The sequence below is a fragment of the Falco cherrug genome, chromosome 3, assembly GCF_023634085.1.
Source record: "Falco cherrug isolate bFalChe1 chromosome 3, bFalChe1.pri, whole genome shotgun sequence".
Taxonomy (NCBI): domain Eukaryota; kingdom Metazoa; phylum Chordata; class Aves; order Falconiformes; family Falconidae; genus Falco; species Falco cherrug.
In genome coordinates, this window is record NC_073699.1 from 88,425,054 (window position 1) to 88,448,599 (window position 23,546).

Consider the following 23,546-nt stretch of genomic DNA (forward strand, 5'->3'; position numbering starts at 1 on the left):
TTTCTGGGAGTATGTATAGGGATAGAGGAAAAAGGAGGACATGGGAGGTAGAAGGAAAGTAGTTTCAATATAGAGTATTGACAGTAGGATTAAAAAAACCCTCAGGACCTAAATCAGGAGCACTGGGAATGATGTGATACCCCTAGTAACTGCTTTAGTCTGTTTTGATGCTCAAGAAGGTGAGATGTGATATGTTTATCACTTAATAGGACTATGACTCAATTGCATGAGGAAGTAGGGAGTAGGAGTTGATGACATGAAGGGTCCTTTGAGTCCTATGCCCGATGTTCCTATCAATGTTAACAAGCTGGGTTAATAGTCTTAAGAGTTTAGAACAAATACAAAGGCAGCAGTTCAGCACACTTCATTTGTTTTCTGTCTGTAGTTCTGGCTCCCAAGGTTCTGGGGACATACGTACTACTGTGAGGATTGTTCATGCTTACTCCTGTGTGATCATTGCTTAAGTGGAAGAATTCCAGTAGGCGGGTGCATCATACACAAATTGTATCGCTTGACTATATAGACATGTTCATAGCTACTTTAGGACAAATTGGTCATTTATCTGCTTCCTTAGAAATTAATATTACAAATGATGTCTTTAGAACAGGAATTTTGCAGTTTGGAGGGATAAGGATACTCTTCCTAGGGAAAATTGTTCAACTTCCTTTTGCAAGTGACAGAAGAAGGTGTGGGTGAGATCCAGTGTGAAACAACACTGGTTAACTCAAAATATCCTGATTCCAGTTATGTAGTCTAGCTTTGAATTAAGTCATCTGCGCATTTTCTCTATTCCTCTAGATAGCATGCTTAATTTTATTCCTAGCTTGGGAAGTTTATTTTAGAAATATTCTCTCACTGAGATTGATGGAGAAGAAGCCTGAGCTTCAGTGTGATATAGGCACCTATTGACATACTCCTCGTGCAAGTTTTGCAGGGAGAGGTTTGTTAGACTTCCATTTGAGAGATGGGTAATTCATATCTTGATAGTTAGGGGTGTAGGGAAGGAGGATCATCCAATACTTTATTTTAAGCATAATAAGAATTGGCATTCTTAAAAAAAAAGGCAAGATTTTGACAGTTTTTGGACAAAATAACAGAATTAATGAAAATTCTTTAATTCTTTTTGAATTCTTTGGAGGGAAAAAAAACCTACCTAGGACAGAAGCGATTGAATTTTATGGATTTTTGTCAGTAGTGATACCAGAGGAATTGCAGCAGGGCTTAGAACTCTGTATTACGTGCTGTGAAAAATTAAATAACTTGTAATATTTTGCTTAGAACAGGATGCTTCTTTGCTATGAGTAGACATTTCCCTGTTTTGGAGTTGAAGGAATACAGGCTGAGAATGGTTATTTGTGGGTTCTGTACCACTAAATATTCTTCATTCTGTTGAAACAAAACTGGTGTCTAGGAACTGGCAGTTCAAATTCAGCTAAGGCAGTCTGTAAGGGAAGGAGTTCATTCCAACACTTGACACCCACCTGTATGTCCTTGCTGGCGAACTGGCTGGCAATGATAGTGTGGAAAAAGCTGAAGGGGCATTGATAAGGGTTAGTATATATTTGATCTGGATCTAAAGTAGAATTTTGTCTGGATTCCACCAAGTTTACAGAAATGGAACATCTCTCATGTTTCTGCAGGAGGAACTCGGAGGTCTCTGGGAGCAGGTGTACAAGTGGTGGTTGCTGCTGACTTGCAGTAGAGGTGGAGCTGGTGCACCTACTTTTGTGGGTACCTTTGTAAAAAAGACCTGACGGAGTGTCCCTGTTCTAACTCGGTGTCACAAACCTTGCTGGAATGAGACATCCTGATAGTAGCAGAATATGCATAAAATGTTTTCTGTTTTGTACTCTGTGCAAACAGTGAGCTAATTTCCAGTGCTGTAGTCAAACATCAGCAGGAGAGAGTTGCTTTTATATTGCAAGACTGGCTGTACTAGTTCTGAGCAGTTACCTGCTCGGTTACCACGGGATGTTGTATGGTTGCAAATTTTAGAACTTTTAAAAGGGTATTTGGTAAGGGGTTAGGAACTTACAGGATTATTTAATTTTTGGGTAGTGTGGGTTTTTTTAGTTAATGAAGATTTTTGTGTAGGCAAGGTAGGGGGTGTGGGTATCTGCCAAGAGGACTGGAAAATTAATCTGTCTTTCGGTGGGGGTGGGGTGCGGAATCCATGAGCAGTGTCAGCCTCCCAAATGGAGGACAGTGAGCTGTAATCAGGGCATCAAGATATTGCGAAAGGGAGGTTCTGTTGCTGCATTATAACACACAATCTTCCATGACAGTCACCAGAATTTCTTAAGGAAAAGACATTTTGAAAACAGAAGAAATCGATACTTATGGTACATAAATGTTCTTTACTATCCTGTGAGTGGTATCCTGCTTATGCCTGTGATGCATTTGCTATTTTTATAAGACTACTGCACAGAAAGTACAGTTTCTGTGAATTTTTGTAACTCCTTCAACTCTTGCAGTTCTTTCAACTTAAAGTTAATTGTGTTATGCATCTGCAGGAGTTTAAACCCACACATCCTGTTAGTCTCCTGTCCAGTTATATTTACATCCCATATCGTAGCCTCCTACTGTGGAAGCAACAGAAATGACTGAGCAATAACTGAGCATTTGTAAGTTTTTCAAGATGGGGTGTGTGTGGGGTTTTTTGGTTTTGTTGTGTTTTATCAGCAGGGAGAAACAAAAGTCATTGGAAAGGAAGGTTGTCCCCATCCCTCCATCTTGTCAAGAATTTAATACTAAGGGAATTGGGCACAATTAGCAGTAGGTTTTGATGAGACCTGAAGCTTTCTTGGATGAGTGCATTGGAGATGCTTGCTGTAGTGTGAGAGTATGTTAGTACCTAATGTTTTCATAGCAGCAGCTATTAAGTAAAGGAAGGGTGGGTTTCACAGTGTTACTGGAAGTCTGAAAATCAGGCTGGATCTTGTGTAGTTGGTTTATATAAAATGTTAGTAGTTAGAGTGTGTTTTTTGTTCTGTGGGACCTGGGTTGGGAGTGGATTGGGATCTTCTCCCAAAATACACATAAGCTTGTTTGAAGTAGAACATCATGGGCTACAGTGAACCAAGAGGAAAAACATTGCACGGCTGAACTTGTCAACTACTTTGTTATAAGTTACGCCTAAAGTGACCATAAATAAAGGGTTATACGAGCTTTCCTTTCATTTATTTTTACATCCTTAATGTATAGCTCCACTGCTCTGCTTGTGCAGTTGGTGAACAACTTTTTTATTTATGCAATTTTTTTTTTCTTGCTCAGCAGAAGACTGGAAAAAGGCAGTAGTAAGAAAAATTGTAGATACTGTACCTATGACTTCTCCCCCCCTTCCTGTTTTATTTTCAGAAAGTAGATAATAGAATACATTTAAGAAAATAGCCAGACAGCTTATGATAGCTGTAATGTTTCCTGCAGGCCTTTTTCCTGGAGAACAATAATTTGAATATGAAAAACTGCAGAAGTTAGTCAGGCATAAAGCTTATGTTCCTCAGGTTTTCATATGGAAGGGTCAAACTTTACAACAACAACAAAAAGACTGTTCTTGCAGCAGACTTTTTTTTTTTCTTCAGGACTTTATTTTGACAAGGGGTCAGAATAACAGAAGTGGAGTGTTAAATGCTTGTGCTTCCACTGGTAGGCTGGAATTACAGTTAAGATGGATGTGAAACTTCTTAAGAAATTGTTTAACTCTGGCACAAACATGTTTTCCAGATTATATCTTCATTCACGAATTACCCCTTTAAAAAGATCTTTAACAACTAAAGTTTCTGCTTAGTCTCCATTTAGATTAGTTGCTGGAATGGTGTCACATGCTTTGCTATCTTTAGTTTTATTTTTTTTTTACAGCAATGTGTGATAACTCTGTGAAAGGCTCAATGTAGAGAAGTATTTGAACTGTATTTCCAGGATTAGTAGACTCAGTTGTGATTCAGAATTACCTGCTTTTTAACTAAATCTATAAAGGTTGGTGGGCCAGGGTGTAAGCACACATGGTTGTGGTGTTTTTTCTGCTTATCCTACAGATACTTTACAAACAGCTCCAGCAAAATGGATCTGTCTCTTAGTGGAGCAAACTTCTGTGGACCTGAATAGCAGCTGAACTGCTAATGAAAACTTAGAATGCAACTAAGGCTCTTAGTCCCTGTAAGACAGGGGTCCTCAAACTACGGCCCGCGGGCCTGATACAGCCCCCCAGGGTCCTCAGTCCGGCCCCCGGTATTTACAGACCCCCCTGCCCCCCCCGCCGGGGGTTGGGGGGGGAAACCAAGCAGCTGCAGATGACTGCCTGCCACTTCATCCGCGTGCTGCCCCCCTGCTTAAAAAGTTTGAGGACCCCTGCTAAGACATTATTGGTTTGCATTGAAATTGCTGCTGACTGTCTGGTGAGCTATGCGTCCTCCAAGAGTGGAAGGTGTTACTGAAACCTGAGGACTTTATAGAGAAAGGTAGGGGAGCCAAATAATAGTGAGATGTTGGAGGTAGTAATGATCATTGAGGGTCTGGAAACATCAGTATATAGTTTTATATAGAATTTCTTAAAGAAAGGTTTTAAGTAGAAAGTTGAAGGACAGTGGTTAGGTTTTGTTTCATGACCTGCGTCCTTCAACTCCAAGACAGAACTTGTCTTAAGTCATCCTTTGAAGATATTTAACCTATTAAGATGGCAGTTTCATAGCTCCTTCTGCAGTTAAAAATTCTTACTATGCTTTCATTTCAGGATACTTGAATCTCTCAGCTACCAGTTTAAGTTGACTTTGTTCTCCATGTATGAGTGGCAGGACAAGGCTTATAGTCTTCCTCTGTTTATGCATTCACTGATTTTTTTTTTATTATTTTTTTTGTCCCAGTCTCTTGGTCTCTTAAAAGCTTTAGTACTGTGTCTTGGTTGAAATGCATCAAATGGGATTGAGGAGAGCAACAAGACAAGTTCTTTGGTAGTGGTGCTTGATAGCTTAGAACTACACAAGAGATGAACTCTTGGCCATGTCAGATGCTGTTCTGTGCCCAGTGTTGTTCCTATGATGTTTGGTAATGTAGGTCATTCAGGCTGCATCAGTAATAGGGTTTTTTTGCTACATTTTTTCTTTCTTTTTACTGTTTGAAGACATAGGATACTTAACATCCCTTCCCCTTGATCTGAAGAAGGGCTGTGCCCAGAAAGTTGGCTCTTTTCCAGCTGTATGGGTTGGTCTTTGTAGATCTTGGTCTTGTCTACTTTATTTTTTTTAACAGCATTCTTGAATGTGTTTTCAGCTTCACCAAAACCCTGCCTTTCATGCTGAAGTCGTCCTTGAGTCAATGGATAAAAGTTTATTACACTTAAAGTTCAGATGAACTTGGAGCTACAAACAAGAGGCTTTATTGGTCTGCTCATCAATTTTTGTATTATAAAAGGATGCAGACTGGGCATGTTTTCTGTCTTTGAAATACTGAGGGCTGTTTCATCTAGTGTCACAGCTGCTTTGCTAAACTAACCTGAACTTTATTTGGTGGTGAGCTCCTGGAAGCCTTTTTAACTAAGTAGCACATTCTTGTGTTTTCTGAGCACTTTGATACCACCTTGCAGGTATTTTTTTGTAGGTAAATATAACTTGTTTGACAGAATTGTGCTGACGACAAGCTGTCTTGTGTAATTAGAGGAACAAATGAGGCTATTTTAAGGTGGTGGATTTTGCATCGAATGAAAAGTTCTGTGTTAGCTAAAGATGACCTTTGATTCTCTGTAACAGAGCATAAAATGACTGCCTGGCAAACTGCTGCTTAAGAGTTTATTGCTGCTCTCATGAAGCAGTGAGATAGGTGAAAGCTCTTGTAAAGTGAATGTCCCTTCTTGGTATAAAATTGGGTGAGGGGTTGATATAAAGGGAAAAGGAATAGAATTTTCTGTGGTTTAGAGGCTCAGCTACACCCGGGCTCTACTAGAGGTTCTCCTAAACAAAACATTAAAGTGGAATTTGTTGGGATTTCTCATGTAACAGTTTTGAATCCAAATTATGCTAATTGGAGTCGGAAAGGGGAATTTGTCTCTAACAATATTTTCTTGTTTTTTAAATACACTAGTCTTGCTTGGTAGGTTAAGGCACAGAATCTGTTTGATTAATAGAGCAGCCTTAATGTTTGTGTTACACAACATTTTTTAGAGTTTTGTAAATTTTTTTTTTTTAGATTTGAAGGACATCAACACCGGCTTGTTGATTGTTCCTTAATACTGGCACTTTAAAGTTAGATAGCTATCTGTCTTAGCCTGTGTTTTTGTATACATAGGGGTTTTATGCTATGCATATCCTTCACTAAGAAATACAATGTTAACTGTTCCAACAGTGTGTTTTTAAATATAAATGGAATAGTACTGCATTATTGTGAGCTCATGGATTAATTTTGTTCAGTTTGTAATCGCATTTGATGGTTTGGAAGTCTGAGGAATCGCTGATGTTATGTTTTGTGTTTTATGTAATGCTGAAAGTCTTTGAAAATTACATACTTCTGAGGTGTAGTGATACATAATTCAGGTACAACTCTTCGTTGTAACATCTTTTTAGCACAAAGTCTTTTGGTAAGCTGTTGTTCTAACTTCATATTTAGCATACAGAGGAAGAGCAGTACAAGGGACACATGTCCAGACTACATAATTTCTGGTAAATTAATTGGACTCTCTGTGGCTGCACAGCTTTCTTACTTTCTTCTGTGTAACGGGTTATTAGATGAGAGAGAAAGCAGCCCAGATATAAACAGGCACTGAAGAGACTTGCTGACCCATAAGCAACTTTCCTATATCCTTCTTAGAAGATGTGACTAATTATTTCTAGGTTACCCTTGAATGAATGAAGAGTTTTAAGAAGCATCTGTAAGGTCAACTGATCCACTCATGGATCCCTTCCACAGAACAAAAGTAATCCTTACAGAATGCATTTCCTTTAAACAGCATCAAAGAGGTGGGGTCCTCCCCCTTCAGCTACCTTCTGCTGTGTTTACCTCATAAACAGAACGTTTTCTGCAGAAACAGAGGAAGCTTTATAAAGTCAAAAAAGGTTCTGTTGACCATTCAGTATAACTTTGTCTCACCTCTCATCTTTCTCCCATCCAAGAAGGTTGATGAGAAGCAGTACAAACTGGTAAGTACAGTGATCCTGTCAAAGAGCAAAACTATCAGACTGTTTTGCAGTAAACAAGGAGAAGGATGTGTAGGGTTCACTCTTTCTTCTCTTAGTTTTCCAGGTCTCCATGAAGCAGGTGTTTGCTTTAAGCACTGGAACTGTGAAGGAACTTCTCAAAGATGTCTCGAGGATAGGAATTGTTGGGTGGGTTTTTAGTTTGTTTTGTTTTGGAGTTTGGGTTTTTTTTTGTAAATAACCTAGAACATGAAGAGACAGAAGATTGGAATTGGTGCCCTAAGGAGGGAGTAATTTTAAACCATTCTCAGCTTTCATGGTGCTGACTTTATACTTCTCTACAGTAAGCCTTCAAAAAGTACATTGAAGGAAGTGGGAGCATATGAGTGGGTTAGTCTGCCCACAAGAAAATCTGCTACAACTTCAATGCCTGAAAATTATTACTACCCATATGGGTTTAAAAAGTGGCTAGTCTTTATTTATGAAATAATAAAAATAAATTTAAACTTAGTGGTCCTTCTAATGTCTGTTGTCTTATCAGCATGGGCTTGGAGGCTGCATGCTGTAGGCTCTGCTGCTCAACATCAGAGGATCCTTTGGGAAGGGGAAGCATGGCAAATGTCATTAATACTCCGTTCCTCCTGCTCTCTCCCAATGTGCTGCTGTTTCCTTTCCCCGTCTCACTGCTACCAGTAGGCTGAGATTGTAAAACAAAAGTAGTGAATTCTGTTAACTGTTTTCAAAATGTAATTCAAAGGGTAGTAAGGCTAATCCGATGACTGTGGCCCAGATGGTGATAACAGTGTTGGTTTAAAACTGCACTTTTCAGGAATACCCTAGATATATTCTACTATAAAACTCACCAAATAGAGGAAGGTAACAATAAATTCAGTACTGCATTGAATTTCTGCCAGAAGAATGTCTTCAGCAGAGATCCAAAGCAGTTTATATTCTAGAATGAGTTTAGAATACTGACGTAGTCTTCTGGTCGACTGAAGTGCTGTAGTGTGAAACTTGCAGTGTATTTTCTTTTCCTGGCTATTGACTGCTCCAGGTTGAAGCTGGGAAGTGTGAGCTTCACTCTCTTGTACTCGTTCAAATCTCAAGCATTCTCTGAGTAAGAAGTCTTAAAGCAGGTACCACTAGAAGTTCAAAATGAAGACTAAAGTCCCAAATCTAAATTAAAAATTTGTTTGATAGGAACCTCACAAAAGAGCACTCAGCTTTACAGGCAATGGATGTTACTAATAGTTTGCATATTTTTTTTAATTGGTTCTCTAAGGTTTATTTAAGTCCTTTTTGTTTTTCCTTCAGGAATAAAAAAATGCTTAATCTAATCTGGAGCATGGAATTAGTTTGTCCGCATTGCAAAGAGTCAAATGAATTTATGGAGACAACGTTGCCTTCTCAGTTGTGCTGAATTATTTGTCAGATGACTGGGCTTGGATTTTGACACTGAAATGTCATTTGTCTTTCAGTTTTATCTGTCAGAATACCCACAGTTAAATAAGAAGGAACATTTGTGATGGCAGTACAATGAGGACTGAGCTGCTCAGTCTTCAGAGATCCTTTGAGTTTATGAAATTTGTCGTCCTTGTTCTCTGTTGTGCCCTTTGGCAAATGGCATTCAGGAGAAGACTATGTTAGAGAAGATGTGAGTGGAGGGTCAGGGGCTTCATAGTGGGTAAGGATGATAAAGACCAGGTAATCCAAGGCAGATTTCCAGGACAGCCTTAGTAAACTTGAGCTTAGTGTAAGGTAGACTTCACGAGCTGTAAGTCCCCATTTGATATAATGCACCATTTTTCAGTAGTCCCTGTGAACAAAGGAGAAGATACTTGTTTGGCTTTGGCTAAAGGGAACTTTAGGGCAGATAATCCTTTCCACTTTTAAATAATACACACATGCACACAAAATAATTATAGTAATTAAGAAAAACCTAAGGAACAGGCTTCAGAGAATGAAGATAAATGAAGATTGCAGCACACTTTCAATGCTTGGGAGAGCATGTTTGCCAAATTCTGGATACAAAGATGGAAAAGCAAATGAATTAGGATGCAGAAGATTGTCATATGAGCAATAAACATGCTTTAATTTTTAGAACAGTCATCAGGCACTCTTAACTTTGCAGGCTGTTCTGCAGTTGTTTCAGTAAAATGCGTTTGTGGGTTTACCAAAAATCCTCCACTTTTGCTGAGGACAAGCTTGGTTTGGGAGCTCTCATTTTTTATTTGCAAAATGAATGCAACGAAGGTGTGTTTCTTCTTCCATCCCTTCCATTAATATGCAGACTTTCTTAAAATAAATGACTTTGTTCAGCTTCTAGTAACTAACTAGAGGGATAAACAGTAGCCCATGAAGTGGCTAAGACTATGAATGATCAAGTCCAAAATAATAGTAGTGATGATGTGATTGCTATGCTCTAGGCTGTGGCTCTTCATTTTTGTCTTAAAAAGATCTCTGTTGCTGGTATGCTCATCTGGTAGCAGAGATACTGCAGAAGAGGAACTGGAAAAAAAATCTTCATTCTGCTGTCAAACACTGCGTTGATTCAGATCTGTCTGCTTTCTTCCCAAAGCTTCTGAATACTGAGCTTAGTTTCTCAGGGTAATGGAACTCAGGCAAGTATTGTCTATTTGGTCCTGTCGTGTTTCCTTTCCCAACAGTGCTCGAACTTGCCAGCCAGTTTGATCAAAATTTGATGACTAGAGATATTAACTGATGTGAAAATAATTGGTTGAATAGCAAAGAGATCCTAATGATGCTCTTCACTGAGGGAGAAACTGTAGTTAGCACTCTGCTGATTTAGGTATGAGACACCCCACAGGAGCTCAGTCTCTAGGTATAACCCTAGAGAAAGCCAAGCTTTGCCAGTTCATCCGACAGGCGTTTTAGATCTTTATTTTTGTATGAATAAGCTTGAGTGAAAAAAATTATACAACCTTTTATGTGCCTCCCAATTGTACAAAACTGCTGTTTAACCCTTTATTCCACAAGGCTTTGTTATTTTTGCAGTTGACTTCACTAGGAGACAGCATCAACCCTGCAGGCAAAATTAAAACAAAACCTAAATGCTTTGATACAATTCAAAAGCTTTTGACTTTCCCCCTCCCTGCTTTCAAAAAGCTGATGCTGACATGCAGTAGTCTCTAAAACCAGGCTGAAATTGAGCAACCAAAGTCACAGTCAGTAGAAAAGTCTTGACTTCAATTTCCTTGGAGGCAAAATGCCATTTCTTAGCTGAGGACCTTGGCCTGTCTGTTGTTACTGGGGTAGTCTGAGTTTTTTCTGGTTAGAATGTGTTTTTTAGGAAAATGGACAGTGCTTCTGTGTGGTTTTACTATGAACTGATGTTAATTTTTTAAAATTAGAGTTTTCTTTGATATCTCTTAGTGTAATTGCTTACACAGTGAGTACTATGCAGATACTATCAGCGTATGTCAGCATATGCGTCTTGCACAACAAGAATGAATGTTCCTGTTCCACAGTCCTAATTTCTGACAGATGTTCCTTACCTCGGTAAATGTTGTAATCTGATTGGCATTACTTAAAAGAGATTATTTTACATAAATGGTACTCAGATACCTACTTGATGTGCAGTATTTATAAAATGTTGCAAATCCTTGGTATTAAGTATACTAGAGACGTAGTTAACTTTCCCAGTTTGGGGGGTGGTGGGGGTGATGTTAGTCTGCCTTGTCTTCTGTTCTATCCCTGCTGCCCTCCTGCCTGAAAGTTTGGGGTTTCTGACTTTCTGCAGAACATAGAATGTTATTTGAAAGGTGAGAATGAGCATATGTCTGCTGGTTACTGAATTTCTATTTGTTATTCTAAGGAGTAATTTTTGGTTTTAAAAATCAAGGAAGCGCTTGGTTTCTTTTGAAAAGTATATGGTCAGAGTGTAAAATATTGGATAACTTGTAAAATTGAATAAAGAATTTCTCGTGCTACATAGTGCCTTTTCACCTTCATTTTGTAGTCTTAATATTACAAGAAACTATGTCCTTGAGGAGAATGATTGTAATAGTTGTATCATCAATAAGGATAGCCGTAACAGCAGATAGTGTCTCCTGACACTTGGATTGATAATCTGTATTAGTCTCATCTGTTAAAAGTATAAAGAAAAATGTGAGTCCACATAATCTGTTTATTAAAATTCTCCTTGGTAGTGCACTCACCAGTTGATATTTAAAGGGTTGGTGGTTTGGGGTTTTTTTCCCCCCATGAATAAAACTTAATTCAGGCCATACCATTTTTACCTTTTACATGTATCTTTTTTTTTTTAGTTTTCTGCAAAACATTTTTATGGAAGAAACACGGAGTTTGTTTATTTTTTATTTTACACCCTAAAGCACAAACCAACTTAGGGAAAACTAGAGAACTATCTGCAACTTTCTGTTTTGTAATGAAACAAGACTGACTGGCTCAAGGTCATCAAGGAAGCCCATGGCAGAGCTGGATGCATAATGGCAGCTTTCCTGTGCTGTGAGCTGCAGCTTGAACCCAAAAGGCGCCTATCCTCTGCCTCTGCGCCTTCGCTAGGCATGCCAATACAATAATTTGTGTTTTAAATACTACTATAATGTGGTTTGCTTTATTATGGAAGGTAAATACAATCGACCTTGTTGCCAAAAGTATTTGGCTGGCTGTGTAGAACTTTTTTTTTTGGGGGGGGAGGGGGGGCGGGCAGGAGGGCATGCAGGCATGTCTTCAGTTCTCTTTGGCTTTCTTCAGCCCCAGAAAGAGCTTTGTGCCTGAGCAGTGATGCAGAACATCTGATGGGCCTGGTTGTGGCCTAATCTAACTTTTTTTCCCCCCCTTTTTTCCCCAGTGAATATTTATTTTTCTCTTTTAAATAGAGAAGAAAGCAATACTTACATGCAGTTGCTGCATTTTTTTTATGAAGAGTTTAACAGACACCACCGTAGTTCTGCATAGCCAGTGCATTGACAAATGAAGATTGCAGTATTATAGGTAAAGAAAGGTAATTAAATGTATGCTGTAGATGAGTGTGATGAGTACGTGCCGCTACAAGTAGGCAGATAGGCTGCTAGCTTTAGATTAATTCCCTTTTGGTTATAGTCTTGGATAAGCCTTATGCCTTACTGCTGAGGGCTGGGAGCGAGAAAAGATTACAGTGTAATATATGTAATATATAAAGGGCTTTAATGACCAATGTGAATCTGTTGTTCCTGTTGATTTATTATTTTTAATGCATATTTTAGCTGAATCAGTTCATAATTTTTGTGGAATCTTTTGCTAGGAATAAAATGAATATTTTATTTCTCCATACATACGCTGTGTTGATAAAAATGCTTTTGCATGAGTTTATACTCACTTTCTTTAAAAAAAAAAAAATAATTATCATAAGCAGTTTTGATGTGGCATGCTGCTAAGTTAAGGAGAAACGTTCTGGCCGGGGTGACCTTCACCTTCTGCTGAGCAGCGGGTGCAGCAGCCCAGGTTTCGGAGGGCCGGCCGTGGGGCTGCGGCTGCTGCTGCTGCCCTGCCCTGGGCTCCTTGCTCTGTAAGGCACGGGAACGCTCTCGGGCTTCTGCCATCGGGAACCTTGTGCTTGTCAAGGCTGGCAGGTGGTGATGCAGGGTCTCCTCCAGAAACTTCAGCAGGAATTAGGGTTAGTTACTGCACACTTCTAGAGGGTGTAGGGGGTCTTTTTTTTTTGTTTTTCCCCTCTTCCTATTTTTTTTTTTTCAGTCCAGCCGGTATACAAGCATAGATAGAAAATACCTAAAAGCGCTGCCCCACCGCCGAGGGGGCTGGGGCCGCACCGGCAGCGCCGGGAACGGGCGGGGGAAGCACCGCGCCGCCGGCCGGGCCCGCTTTGCGGCTCAGCCGCTCCCGGGGCCGGCTGGCAGGTCGGTAAACAGGCGGCTGCCGGCTGCCTGGAACAGAAGGGGGAGATTAGCATATTAATGTGGCGCTTGCTAATCGCCTCCCCTCCTCCCTCCCCGCCTCCCTGCTGAATGAAGGCAGGAGTACGGGCACCCACGCTCACTCTGCTGCCTGCTTACGCCCTCCTCGGTCGCTCACCCGCGGGAAGGGATGGTTCGGGCTTGCCATCGCCGAGGCGGGAGAAGATGAAGCCGCGGCGCGGTGCCCCCCTGCCGCCGGAGCCGGAGCGCGCTGCCCCGGGTGCGCTGAGGGGCCGCGCCGCCGCCGCCGCTCCCGCCGCCAGGTGAAGCCAGCGCAGCACGGCCGGGAAAAGGGGCAGCGGTTCTCCTGCCTCGCTGGTGGGTCGAGTACTTAGAAGCGGCTCCCAGCCTTCCTCCCGCCCCCCCTCCCCCCCCCTCGCAGGACCACATACCGCTGGAGCACTGAATTGGGACATTGTATGCCGGAGCCTGGCTTGAATCTCTATACGGTCGGGTGTATGTGGTTGCTGGAAGTGGCAGGCCAGCAGGCCCCGAAGCGAGCAGGTGCTAGCTATATGGAGAAAAGCGGCTGTAGCCCATTCCCGATATGCTGGGCTAAAGGTACACATACCTTCTTTTATATGTTTTCTCTTTTCCTTTTTATCCTCTGCTAATTTTATATATTACCACCTGTGGGTCTGTAAGGTTTTTCTCCTATCAAGGAAAAAAGCAAAGCTAGAAAACAGTATTTTTATTTGGGTCATGTGCTTGTAATGCAGAGGAGTCCTTAGGATCTTCTTTCACCTGACAGCTGTAATGTTTCAATTTTTCTCTCTTTGCTTTTCAGAATTATTTGAAATGGAATAGTGCTTGAGCTGTTTGGTTTTTACTTCCACTGATGTGAGGATCTAACGGCTTTGTTTTTGATCTTTGTATGTTTGGAACCACTGCGAGTGTAATTCTGCTTTTGCTTACCTTTTGGAAGAAGTAGTTTTCAAGTGGCTGATTATTGTAGGTAGCATTTTCGGTTGAAGACTAACGTATTTTTGTGTGATATCTGAGAAGTTGCCACCCCTGTTATTCACCCCCAAGGGACAATAACTAGCCACAAAGCATGCATTTATTACAATGAGAGGGTTTGACTTAACATTGAGGCTGAACAGTAATTAGATGGACATGTGAAACTCATTCGCATGATTATCTTAATCTACATCCCCTAGACAATAATATTCACCCTATTATAATCTAGAAGGTATTTGTATGTTGGTGTTGTGGGTGGGGGTGTGTAGATGAAGATACAGTACAGGGATTAAGCTTGAAATTTTGCTGGTAGCCAAAGAATCAAGTCTTCCTTAGATGGAGAACAACTGTAAAAGGTTGAGTGTTGCTGATTGTAAGCATAACTTTCCTCGTGTTCACTTTCATTTCAGTGCACTTTCTTTTTTGGAAGAGAAACTGGCAGTGAAGTATTGCGTCACTGTAATCTTGGATCACAGACACAGGCAGTTACTCCAGAAGTTCAGGGGAAACATATCTGAACTAAGGATTTGGTAGGAGTAGATGATAATTAGTTGTCTTGGAAAAAATAACAGGAAATTTATTTATAACTTTTATTGTCTCATTTTTTGGAGGACATACAAAGGAGCATTTGAAAGAGTCTTTGTCTTGCATGCTTTCTGCACCTTGCTGAACTGCCTAGGCTAAACTAGCATTTGCCACATACTGACATGTTGTAGTAGCGCATATGGTAAAAGTAAGTTAAAAAGAAATCACAGAACTTGGAACACCACATCCTGGTAGCGTCTTATAAGTACAGAATCTGTCAGCTCACTGGGGAATAATAATAAAACGGTGGGTAATGGTAGCTGCTGGCAACAAAGCTAAAATGAAGCGTGCTTTGCTTTTAGTAAAACTTATCATGAAAGGGTAACAGCAGTGCCTACTCCTGTGTGTCATAAATTGGGTAACAAAAGTGTTAGATGAAATCAGGATTCACCTCCTTGAACTATTGTGAGGGTCAGAATGAAGGTACTTCCCCAGAGAGTAATTTTCAAAAGCGGGAAAGAAAAAATGTTTTCAAAGATGAAGCAGGTTGTTACCATCTGTTGTTAAGGCTGGTTAGTATTGGGGATATTGGTTTTCGCCTTCCTGAGCCAGCACCAGAGGATGACTACGGCAGGGCTAGCTGCTTCTTGCAGAAGATGGCTGCATTGGGCCATGATAAAAGGTATCGATTCCCCCCCACCCACTCACAACTAAAATGAATGAAAAACGATCCTTCCTCCTTCCCCTGGTTGCCTGTGAAGTATTCTCCGAACGTAATTTAAGGGGAGATGGCTTATCCGGCCTCCTCTGCCCCGAGATAGAGAACAGCCATGTAATCTCTTCTTATTCCTGTTTGGGGGGAGAAGGGGGATGCCAGGAGTTGCGTAAGAGGACCAAGGCAACAGAGTCTTTGCAGCTGCCAATTGTGATGATTTCTGGAAAAAGTTATATCTCAGCCTCCACGAAAAATAGGACAGATGAGAAATAGCTTGTGCTATATTTGTCGCTGAAGGGTGGCTGTTCCTTAACTGATGAATACTCTGTATACTGCTCACCAGCTTAACCTTAGGGAAATGAAACGGATCTGGCCTACTTTGATGAGGGCTGTGAGATATCTACAGTCAAAGAAAGGTAATCTATTAACGAGAGAAACATTTCGTTTCAATAGCTTTTTTTCTGTCTCTTTGGCTTTTCTGTTAAAGCATCAGGTTACCTGCAGCAAAAATTGATAAAACTTTTAGAAGTATTTTATAAAGTCTTAAAATGTAACCTTGATGTATGTATTTTATTATCCATAACTTCTTTCTAAATGATCCGTTCTCTTCTTGAATGTGACAGATTAAGCTTTCAGTGTGTTAGGTGTGATCTCGTAGCAAACGTTCGTTCCTTGGAAATACCTTGAAATATTTAAGGGAGTCTGTGTTCATACTGAGTGTGCTTCTACCTTTTTTTTCCCCCAGTGTTCTTAAATCTAAATTCTTCAATCTTCTTAGCAATACTGCGTGATGACCTAATTGCAGTCAATACTGTGTGCTCTGTAGGACTGCATCAAAGAATAAGATGCTTTCTTTATAAAGTATTCGTGTAATCTGTTTTGCCTACTCAGTCCAATCCTGAGTAGTGTTACTGAATTCAGTGATTTAGTTTGGATCTGCATACTCCAGATTTGAGAATATTGTGGTTGGTAAATGAAGAGAAACTGTGTGTTTTGTTTACTGGCATATTTCTTGTCAGCAAGCAAGTCTGTATTACTTTGTTATTGGTAGAAGTAAGATGTTTTTGGCCACTCTCCATCCCCCTCCTCCCCACACCCCCCCTTCTCTTATTAAGTAATTTGAAACTTAAAATCTCTGCTCTTGTGGAATAAACAGCCTCAAGCTCGGTTGCAGCTTCTGGGGATGCTGAAGTGGGTGTCTTGGTCCCTGAGAAGGCAGTAGTTCTTTTCCAGCTAAGTACTGAAAATTTGTGCTGGTGTCATGCAGGGATGTCATCTTTCGGACTGTAACAGTAGACTAGAAAGTAGTTATGGATCATTAAAAACTTTTCACTAATATCTCTAATCTTAGGTAAGATTAGTAATTGTATAATAAATATATTGTACCTTGGTTTAGATGCTTTTGCTAGTGGTCTTTCCCTGAGTTTCATGTGGCATGCCATTTTAAGCTTACAAAATTGATCAGTGAAAGAAATGTAACAGTTAAGGATCGTTCTGCTGTGTAGCTGTAAGTTATCCACCCCAAGAAGGAGGAAACTTCTTGAATATCTTGCATGTGAAAAGCTGTTTAATAATTTATGAACAATAAAATAACATGATGTTGTTAAGTGTATGTCATGTGAGTAGTTAATGAAGGGTGATCACAGTTCTTGAGTTCAACTGTTTCTATACTGCTTAAGACAATCAATCCCAATTCAGTCAAATCCTTGTCCTGATATTAAAAAAAAAAAATATCAAAAATTTAAGATAGCTATGTTGTGAAATATATTTGATCAGCTGGGAATGCATTTTACCCTGTTTATTGCAATCTGTTAATGTTGCAATCTTTTTTTTTAAGTGATAAGCAATTCCAAGTTAAATGATGGGGTTTTTTTGTTGGGTTTTGGGTTGTGGTTTTTTTTTCCCTGATGTTTCAGGATGTGTGTTCAGATGGAGCCTGTTGGTGATCTCTTTGAGTATAAGCAAGATAGATACATAAAAAGTTCAATGCTGTTTCTCCTTCATCTCCATCTCATAAGTCTCTGCTGTTTGGCTAACAGAAAGTACTTGGGTGATAATTTTTGGTCCAACAGACTCTTAGATTTTTAGGTGGTAAGTAGTCAATAGAAGGGGCAGGGTGGTAGGAACAGCATAAGGAAAGTTGCCAATACCACTAAGGGAGGCAGATTTCTTACCTTTTTTGATACAGACGCTGTATATATAACATAGAAATATAATGGGTATTGTGTATTAGGAAATAAAGAAAGCCCTTCTGTTAGTATGAATGTTCTGCTGCATCTTCACAGTGAGTTTCAGTTGAGGTGACCGGAGGGAAGCACCCACTCTTGCACTTTTGTGAATCTGTAAGTGTAGTTCAGGAATGCCATGAAGTGCTTTTCCCTTGGTTTCCGAGGGCCTAACAACTGGGAAAAGAGCCTAGTCTGTCACTTGACAGTCTGTCGTTGACTTACTAGAGTGGCTTACATCAGACGCTTCCTTCCAAACCATAAATTTACCTAAACTTTTGTTAAATTTTATTAACTTAGTGGCTTCTTAATTGTGAGACTTTCACACTGTTAAAGCATCTCTTCTTTCAATTCGTGTGTGTGCCTAGGGTTTTTTTTTTTTGTTGGAAATCTTTGTGTGTATATATATAAAAGGTTAATTTCATTAATCAACTAATTTTCAAAGGCATTTATGACTGTGTATTTTTAAAAGTGGAAAATAGTCTGGAAAACCCGAGGGATTTCTTTCCTTCAGTGTTACAGTACAGGGTGGGGTAGCATTGATGTTCTTCAAAACGTATGGGAAGTATGCAGCTGTGAGAGTACTGATGCGTTTCCATTAGAGTGATTTGTTTCTTATTCAAAGACTACTGGAATAGAAGATGGAGCTTGAGATATTTTTACAAAAAAGGAAAGTGATTGTTTCAAACACTGGGGGAGCATTTGGTGCCCTGTGTAATGGAGATGTATGATCTTATCAGTTGTAGCACCTAGTAATGACCTGGTGAACCGGCATGGAATTAACTGCTGATTTGCCTGGGAAAAACTAAAACTTAATGCAAGGAAAACAAAATGGTTTAGAATAACCTTTCGAAGATGCATTAGAAAAAGGCTGCAGAGCAAATTCTGGAATTCACCATTTAAGAGAATGGTCCGTTGATTGAAATGATGCATTTTTGCTGAAAAGTTAAACAGGCGTTCGTGGCCTTAATAGCTTTCTTACTCAGTTTGTATTTGAATTCTTTCATCACAAGTCACATTGGTTTATATATTTTTATTTTCTATATGGCACAGATATATGTGCACACACACACTGACTCAGCATCATTTTTCTTACCCATTTAGCCTGGCAATAGTTGTGATATTTTGAAATCGGTATCCTTAGATACTGAAGATGATCTTTTTACCTGTTTTTGTGTTTTTAGCAAACACAATTCATTGGACAACTGATCTTCATGCACAGCCTTTATTGGAAGGACTGTTGTAATGAAATATGCTTTTCTGACTGGTGTTTGTTTTGTAAGAAATGCATCAGCTTGTCGCAATCCTTCTACTTGCTGAAGTGTTGCTCAAACAGAATAGTTGCAAATTCATGTCTTGTAAAAATTTTGGTATGCCAGCAAAGAGTATGTAGTTTTCCATTAACTATTAGTCTGACACACGCACAGATATATATATATATATGTATATAAAAATATTACAGTATCTGTAAATTCGTGACCTGACATGGATTTGTTCATGATATTTTATTAAAAACAGGAGACAAATTAATTTATACTATCACGTTACAGTAGGCAAGCCCATACAAGCTGCTGGGTTCTATAAATTAGCACAGCAAACAAAAGACAGATATAAGGAAATGTCTTTGTAACAGTTATATTAAAACAAGCTTAAGTACAGTACATCATAAATGTTTTTGATTATAGCATATACAAAAATACTGTAGCATTTGTGAAGATTTAATCATCTTGCAAAGTAAATGAGATCACTGCAATATCTGTTGTTGAATCCATGTTGAGAAATACTGATGCCAGTGTTTCTGGACAGGTTGTAAAGGAAAGGGATTGCTGAGGTTATGGAATTAACTGGTGGTTGCTCAGCACTTGTGTGATGCTTTATTTACCAGGATATAGGAAGAGGATTGGATTTTCCTTGTCTGATACTGCATGTAGTTTAGTAAAGATATTATGAAAAATATTTCTGGGTGGAATTCAGTCTTGCTGAGTCATTTCATTGAAAATAATCTGCATTGAAAATAAACAAACTGCATTTGTGGGTTTTTTTTTTTTGTTGTTTTTTTTGTTTGTTTATTTATTTGATAACCAAGGTTTGTTTCTTTGCCCGGAGAGAGATTGCTTATTACTTTCCCAAGCACCATCACCACTTTCCAAAATAGTGTTTCCCCAGCCAGTGATTTTTCAGATCCATAAAACTAAGCACTAGGGGTTTGGTTTGTCTTTTTTTTATTTAAATTGGACTCACTCTGCAAATTTTCCTCTCTTGCTTAACTGAGGAAATTTCTAAGGAAAAAAGCTTTTTTTTCATGGCTTGAGTCTCCTCATCTTGAGTAAGTACAGGAAGAAAATCATTGTGTGACCTTCAGTTCTGCCATTGCTTGCTACAACTGCTCCCAGCAACTGAAAATACTTCAGTGAAGAGCTGTAGAGGGTGTCATGTCAATAGACGAAGAGCATAATAAACTGAATTGTAGCATTTTGAGACTGAAAGCTAAACTTCGATTTCAATTTGTACTGTAGAACTAAAGGTCTCTTTTTGTCAGACGAAAATTGAGTAGTCTCCACTTCTCCTCTGCGTCCAGTGTTTGATGGTTCGACTTAAATTAGCTGAATGGGCCCTCAGCAATGTGGCAGTTTCCTTTCAGAATTGGAAGAGGTATGGATGTAATAATTTTAAATGTTTCCAAAATAGCGATGGAAGGCTTTTGCTTCTCAACCTTGTAGAAGATACAGATAGTCTTCACTGTTGTGTTATTTATAGTATGTGACACCCCGATGTTGTCTGACTCAAAATTGAAAAATGGTAGTGTCTTCCTTTCATTGCATGCTTTTTTTCTAGTTCCTGTAAGAATTTGCCCAAAGCTGATTCTACTTACAGTTGTCAGTAAACCCAGACTTTTCTTTGCTTGAACGGAACAGTACTACTTCTTGATGAAGGTAGACTAATTACTTTATTGCCAGTATTTGGTCATGGATTCCCATAATGGTTGAGAAATCTCCTTTAGTAAGCATCTAAATGTTGTAGCAAAGAAGTTTTTCATCACAAGTAGTTGCATGATGAGTATTGGTCTGCAGTCCTGTTAAATCTTTATTTCTAGGGAGGAGATGGGAAGGAACTGGATGTATTCCTGCAGCTTCTCAGCTGGCTTCTGATGATAAGGGGCAGTAAGATTTAAGCTCTTCTCATGGGCTTTGTGCTGTTACGTGTGCAACTTGGCAGTAATCTGTTGTCTTTGCTGTTAGGGGGAGATACTAGTAGAAATCGTATTCCTGAAATCCTGGTGTTTTCAACAAAAAGGGGCTTTTGTCTAGTCTGTGACATGATGGTTGGTCAAGATAAACTGAAGAACTGCAACAAAGATACTTCAGAGTAAAGCAGCCTTTTCAATTTGATTGTAACACCTGATTCCCATACAACAACTTGCATTACCAGTCAGCTTGAACAGAAGCTTTTTGTCCATTCAGGTGTTAGATTGCAATGGTCTGGAATCATACTGGCAGAATTAAAAGGCTGCATTAAAAGGTCTCTGATTTATGGTTATATATAACTGTACCTGTCAAAAGGGAAGCATACATGTGCTGTAGATGCCCATCCCAACCCTTTACCGCAGGGTAAAAGTACCACTCATATGGCAAGGGGTTGTGCATCGGTGGTTCATCCAAAGGTGCTGGCAGTGCAGTGCTAATTAGTACACTGCTTTTATCACATGAGTGGCAAAGAAACTGATGATTTGCACCCTAAGCTGTTGTTGATCTGCCTGAGCACAGTGTCCTCTTGCAAAGCGGTGAGATGGGCATATAGCAGTGGTGCCTGTCAGTTCAATTTGTTGATGTTGTACCAACTACCTAGGTTTTAGCAGAAGGTAGGCTTTTCTGTATATGTTTCTATATCTATGTGTTCTAATACTAAGGGGGTTTTGCTCATGTTATGAGGGGAGGACTTAATGCCTGGGGTTTTCTGCAGAGGTAGGAGAATGTCATTGCAGTGTTGCAGTTCTGCCCTTGAAATGAGGGATTTGTACTTTTGCTGCTGAGTTCCTTCAGCCACATTGCTTTTACTTTTATATCTTCATATATATACACATACTTATAGAATATATGATATAAAATATGTAATATTTAGTACATAAATAATACATATAAACTAAATGAATAGATAACAAGGCATTATCAGTGCTTGAATACACCAAGATCCATTAGTTGTTCTTTCTTCCAGTCATTCTGGGAGCTGTATACATTCTGGTTTCATCTGATGGTGAACAAACTTCTTGCTGGTTTTGGATGCGGTGATCTAGTTTTACTGAAATAAGCTGTGTGACCTTCATTGGCCAGTAGCATTGGATGTGATGTTTGCAGTACCAGGTTTGCATGTCTAAACATAATTTAAATGTATTTTGTCAGGCTGGAGATGCAGTAAGAATTCCTTTGGAATGTTACTCCTATCTGTCACATCTCACTTCTTTTCAGAACTCTGGATGTGATAGCGTACTCAAACTGTACAAACAGCACACAGTGATGAAGAACAAGGTATTAAAGTAGGAACAGCAGCATTTCCTATGGCTGCGGCTACCTAAAGACTTCTGTGATGAACCATGCTTCAGGTCATTTTCTGAACTCAGAATTATGAATTTCTTATTGTAATATGCTGAAATGAAACTCTGGAGTATATTTCATCCAAAATCACTCATTTCTAAAATTTGAAGGGAAAGTAGTTATGGTGTTGTTGTGTCCAGTCTGTTCTGCAAGGGAGCAGTGACTGTTAAGAGATACGAGTGGGGACAAGCTGGTAATAAGGATTATCTGAAATCAGGAACAAGCACATGTTAGATACACATGGATGCACAAAGAGGTCATGTTGGTTATTCCCATTTCATATAGGAAAAGCCGAGCAAGCTCCTTGGTTTGGCTGGAGGTGCGATTAAACTGCATGACACCTTGTGACTTGTGGGAAGCAGTGGGCCAGGCTGTGTATCGATCAGTGGTGCTGCTGTTCCTCTGAGCAGGGCTGTATTTTGCCCTTTCTAGCAAAGGGGAAAGAGAAAGGCTGTGGATGTTGTCTGCCTGGTCTTAGTAAAAAGCCTCTGGTGCCATTTCCCACAGCATTCTGGAGCAACTGGCTGCTCATGTTTTGACAGGGGTACTCTATGCTGGGCAAAAAACTGGCTGAATGGATGAGCCCAAAAAGTAGTTCTAAATGGAGTTACATCCAGCTGGCAGCTGGTCACAAGTGGTGTTACCCAGAGTTTGGTGCTGGGGCCTGTTCTGGTTAATATCTTTATCAATGGTCTGGACAAGGGAATGGGGTGCACCCCCAGGAAGTTTGCAGACACCAAACTGGGCAAGAGTGTTGATCTGCCTGAGGGCAGGAAGGCTCTGCAGAGGGATCTGGACAGGCTGGACCGATGGGCTGAGGCCGGTTGTACGAGCTTCCATAAGGCTCGGTGCCGGGTCCTGCGTTTGGGTCGCAACAGCCCCACACAGTGCTATAGGCTTGGGGCAGAGTGGCCAGAAAGCTGCCCAGGGGAAAACGGCCTGGAGTTACTGGACAACAGCCAGCTGAATGTGAGCCAGCAGTGTGCCCGGTTGGCCAAGAAGGCCAACAGCATCCTGGCTTGTATCAGAACTAGTGTGGCCAGCAGGACCAGGGCAGTGATTGTCCCCTTGTACTTGACACTGGTGAGGCCAAACCTCAACCACTGTCTTCAGTTTTGGGCCTCTCACTTCAAGAGGGACATAGAGGTGCTGGAGTGTGTCCAGAAAAGGGCAACGGAGCTGGTGAAGGGTCTGGAGCACAAGTCTTGTGAGAAGCAGCTGAGGGACCTGGGGTTGTTTAGCCCGGAGAAAAGGAGGCTCGGGGGAGATGGACCTTATTGCTCTCTGCCATTATCTGAAAGGAGGTTGTGTCAAGGTGGGTGTCAGTCTCTCCTCCCAGGTGACAAGTGATGAGAACAAGACGAGGTGGCCTCAGGTTGCACCAGAGGATGTTTAGATTGGATATTGGGAAAAATGTCTTCCCTGCAAGGGTTGTCAGGCATTGGAACAGGCTGCCCAGGGAAGTGGTTGGGTCACCA

General features: G+C 40.2%; 1 protein-coding gene across 8 annotated transcripts in view; it reads left to right on the plus strand.

The window, feature by feature from the left end:
* PTK2 (protein tyrosine kinase 2) overlaps positions 1-23,546 on the plus strand; it is a 223,860-nt gene that overhangs the window by 49,990 nt on the left and 150,324 nt on the right. For 3 of the 8 annotated variants that reach the window (XM_027809156.2, XM_027809168.2, XM_055703761.1), the window contains exon 1: positions 13,155-13,615. The exons of 2 other annotated variants lie outside the window; for them this stretch is intronic. In XM_027809156.2, the coding sequence (XP_027664957.1) occupies positions 13,474-13,615 (142 nt within the window). In that variant the 5' untranslated portion in view covers positions 13,155-13,473. Of the gene's footprint in view, positions 1-13,154; positions 13,616-23,546 lie in introns of those variants that run through there. 3 more of the 8 variants (XM_027809193.2, XM_055703763.1, XM_014282271.3) reach the window with 1 other exon arrangement.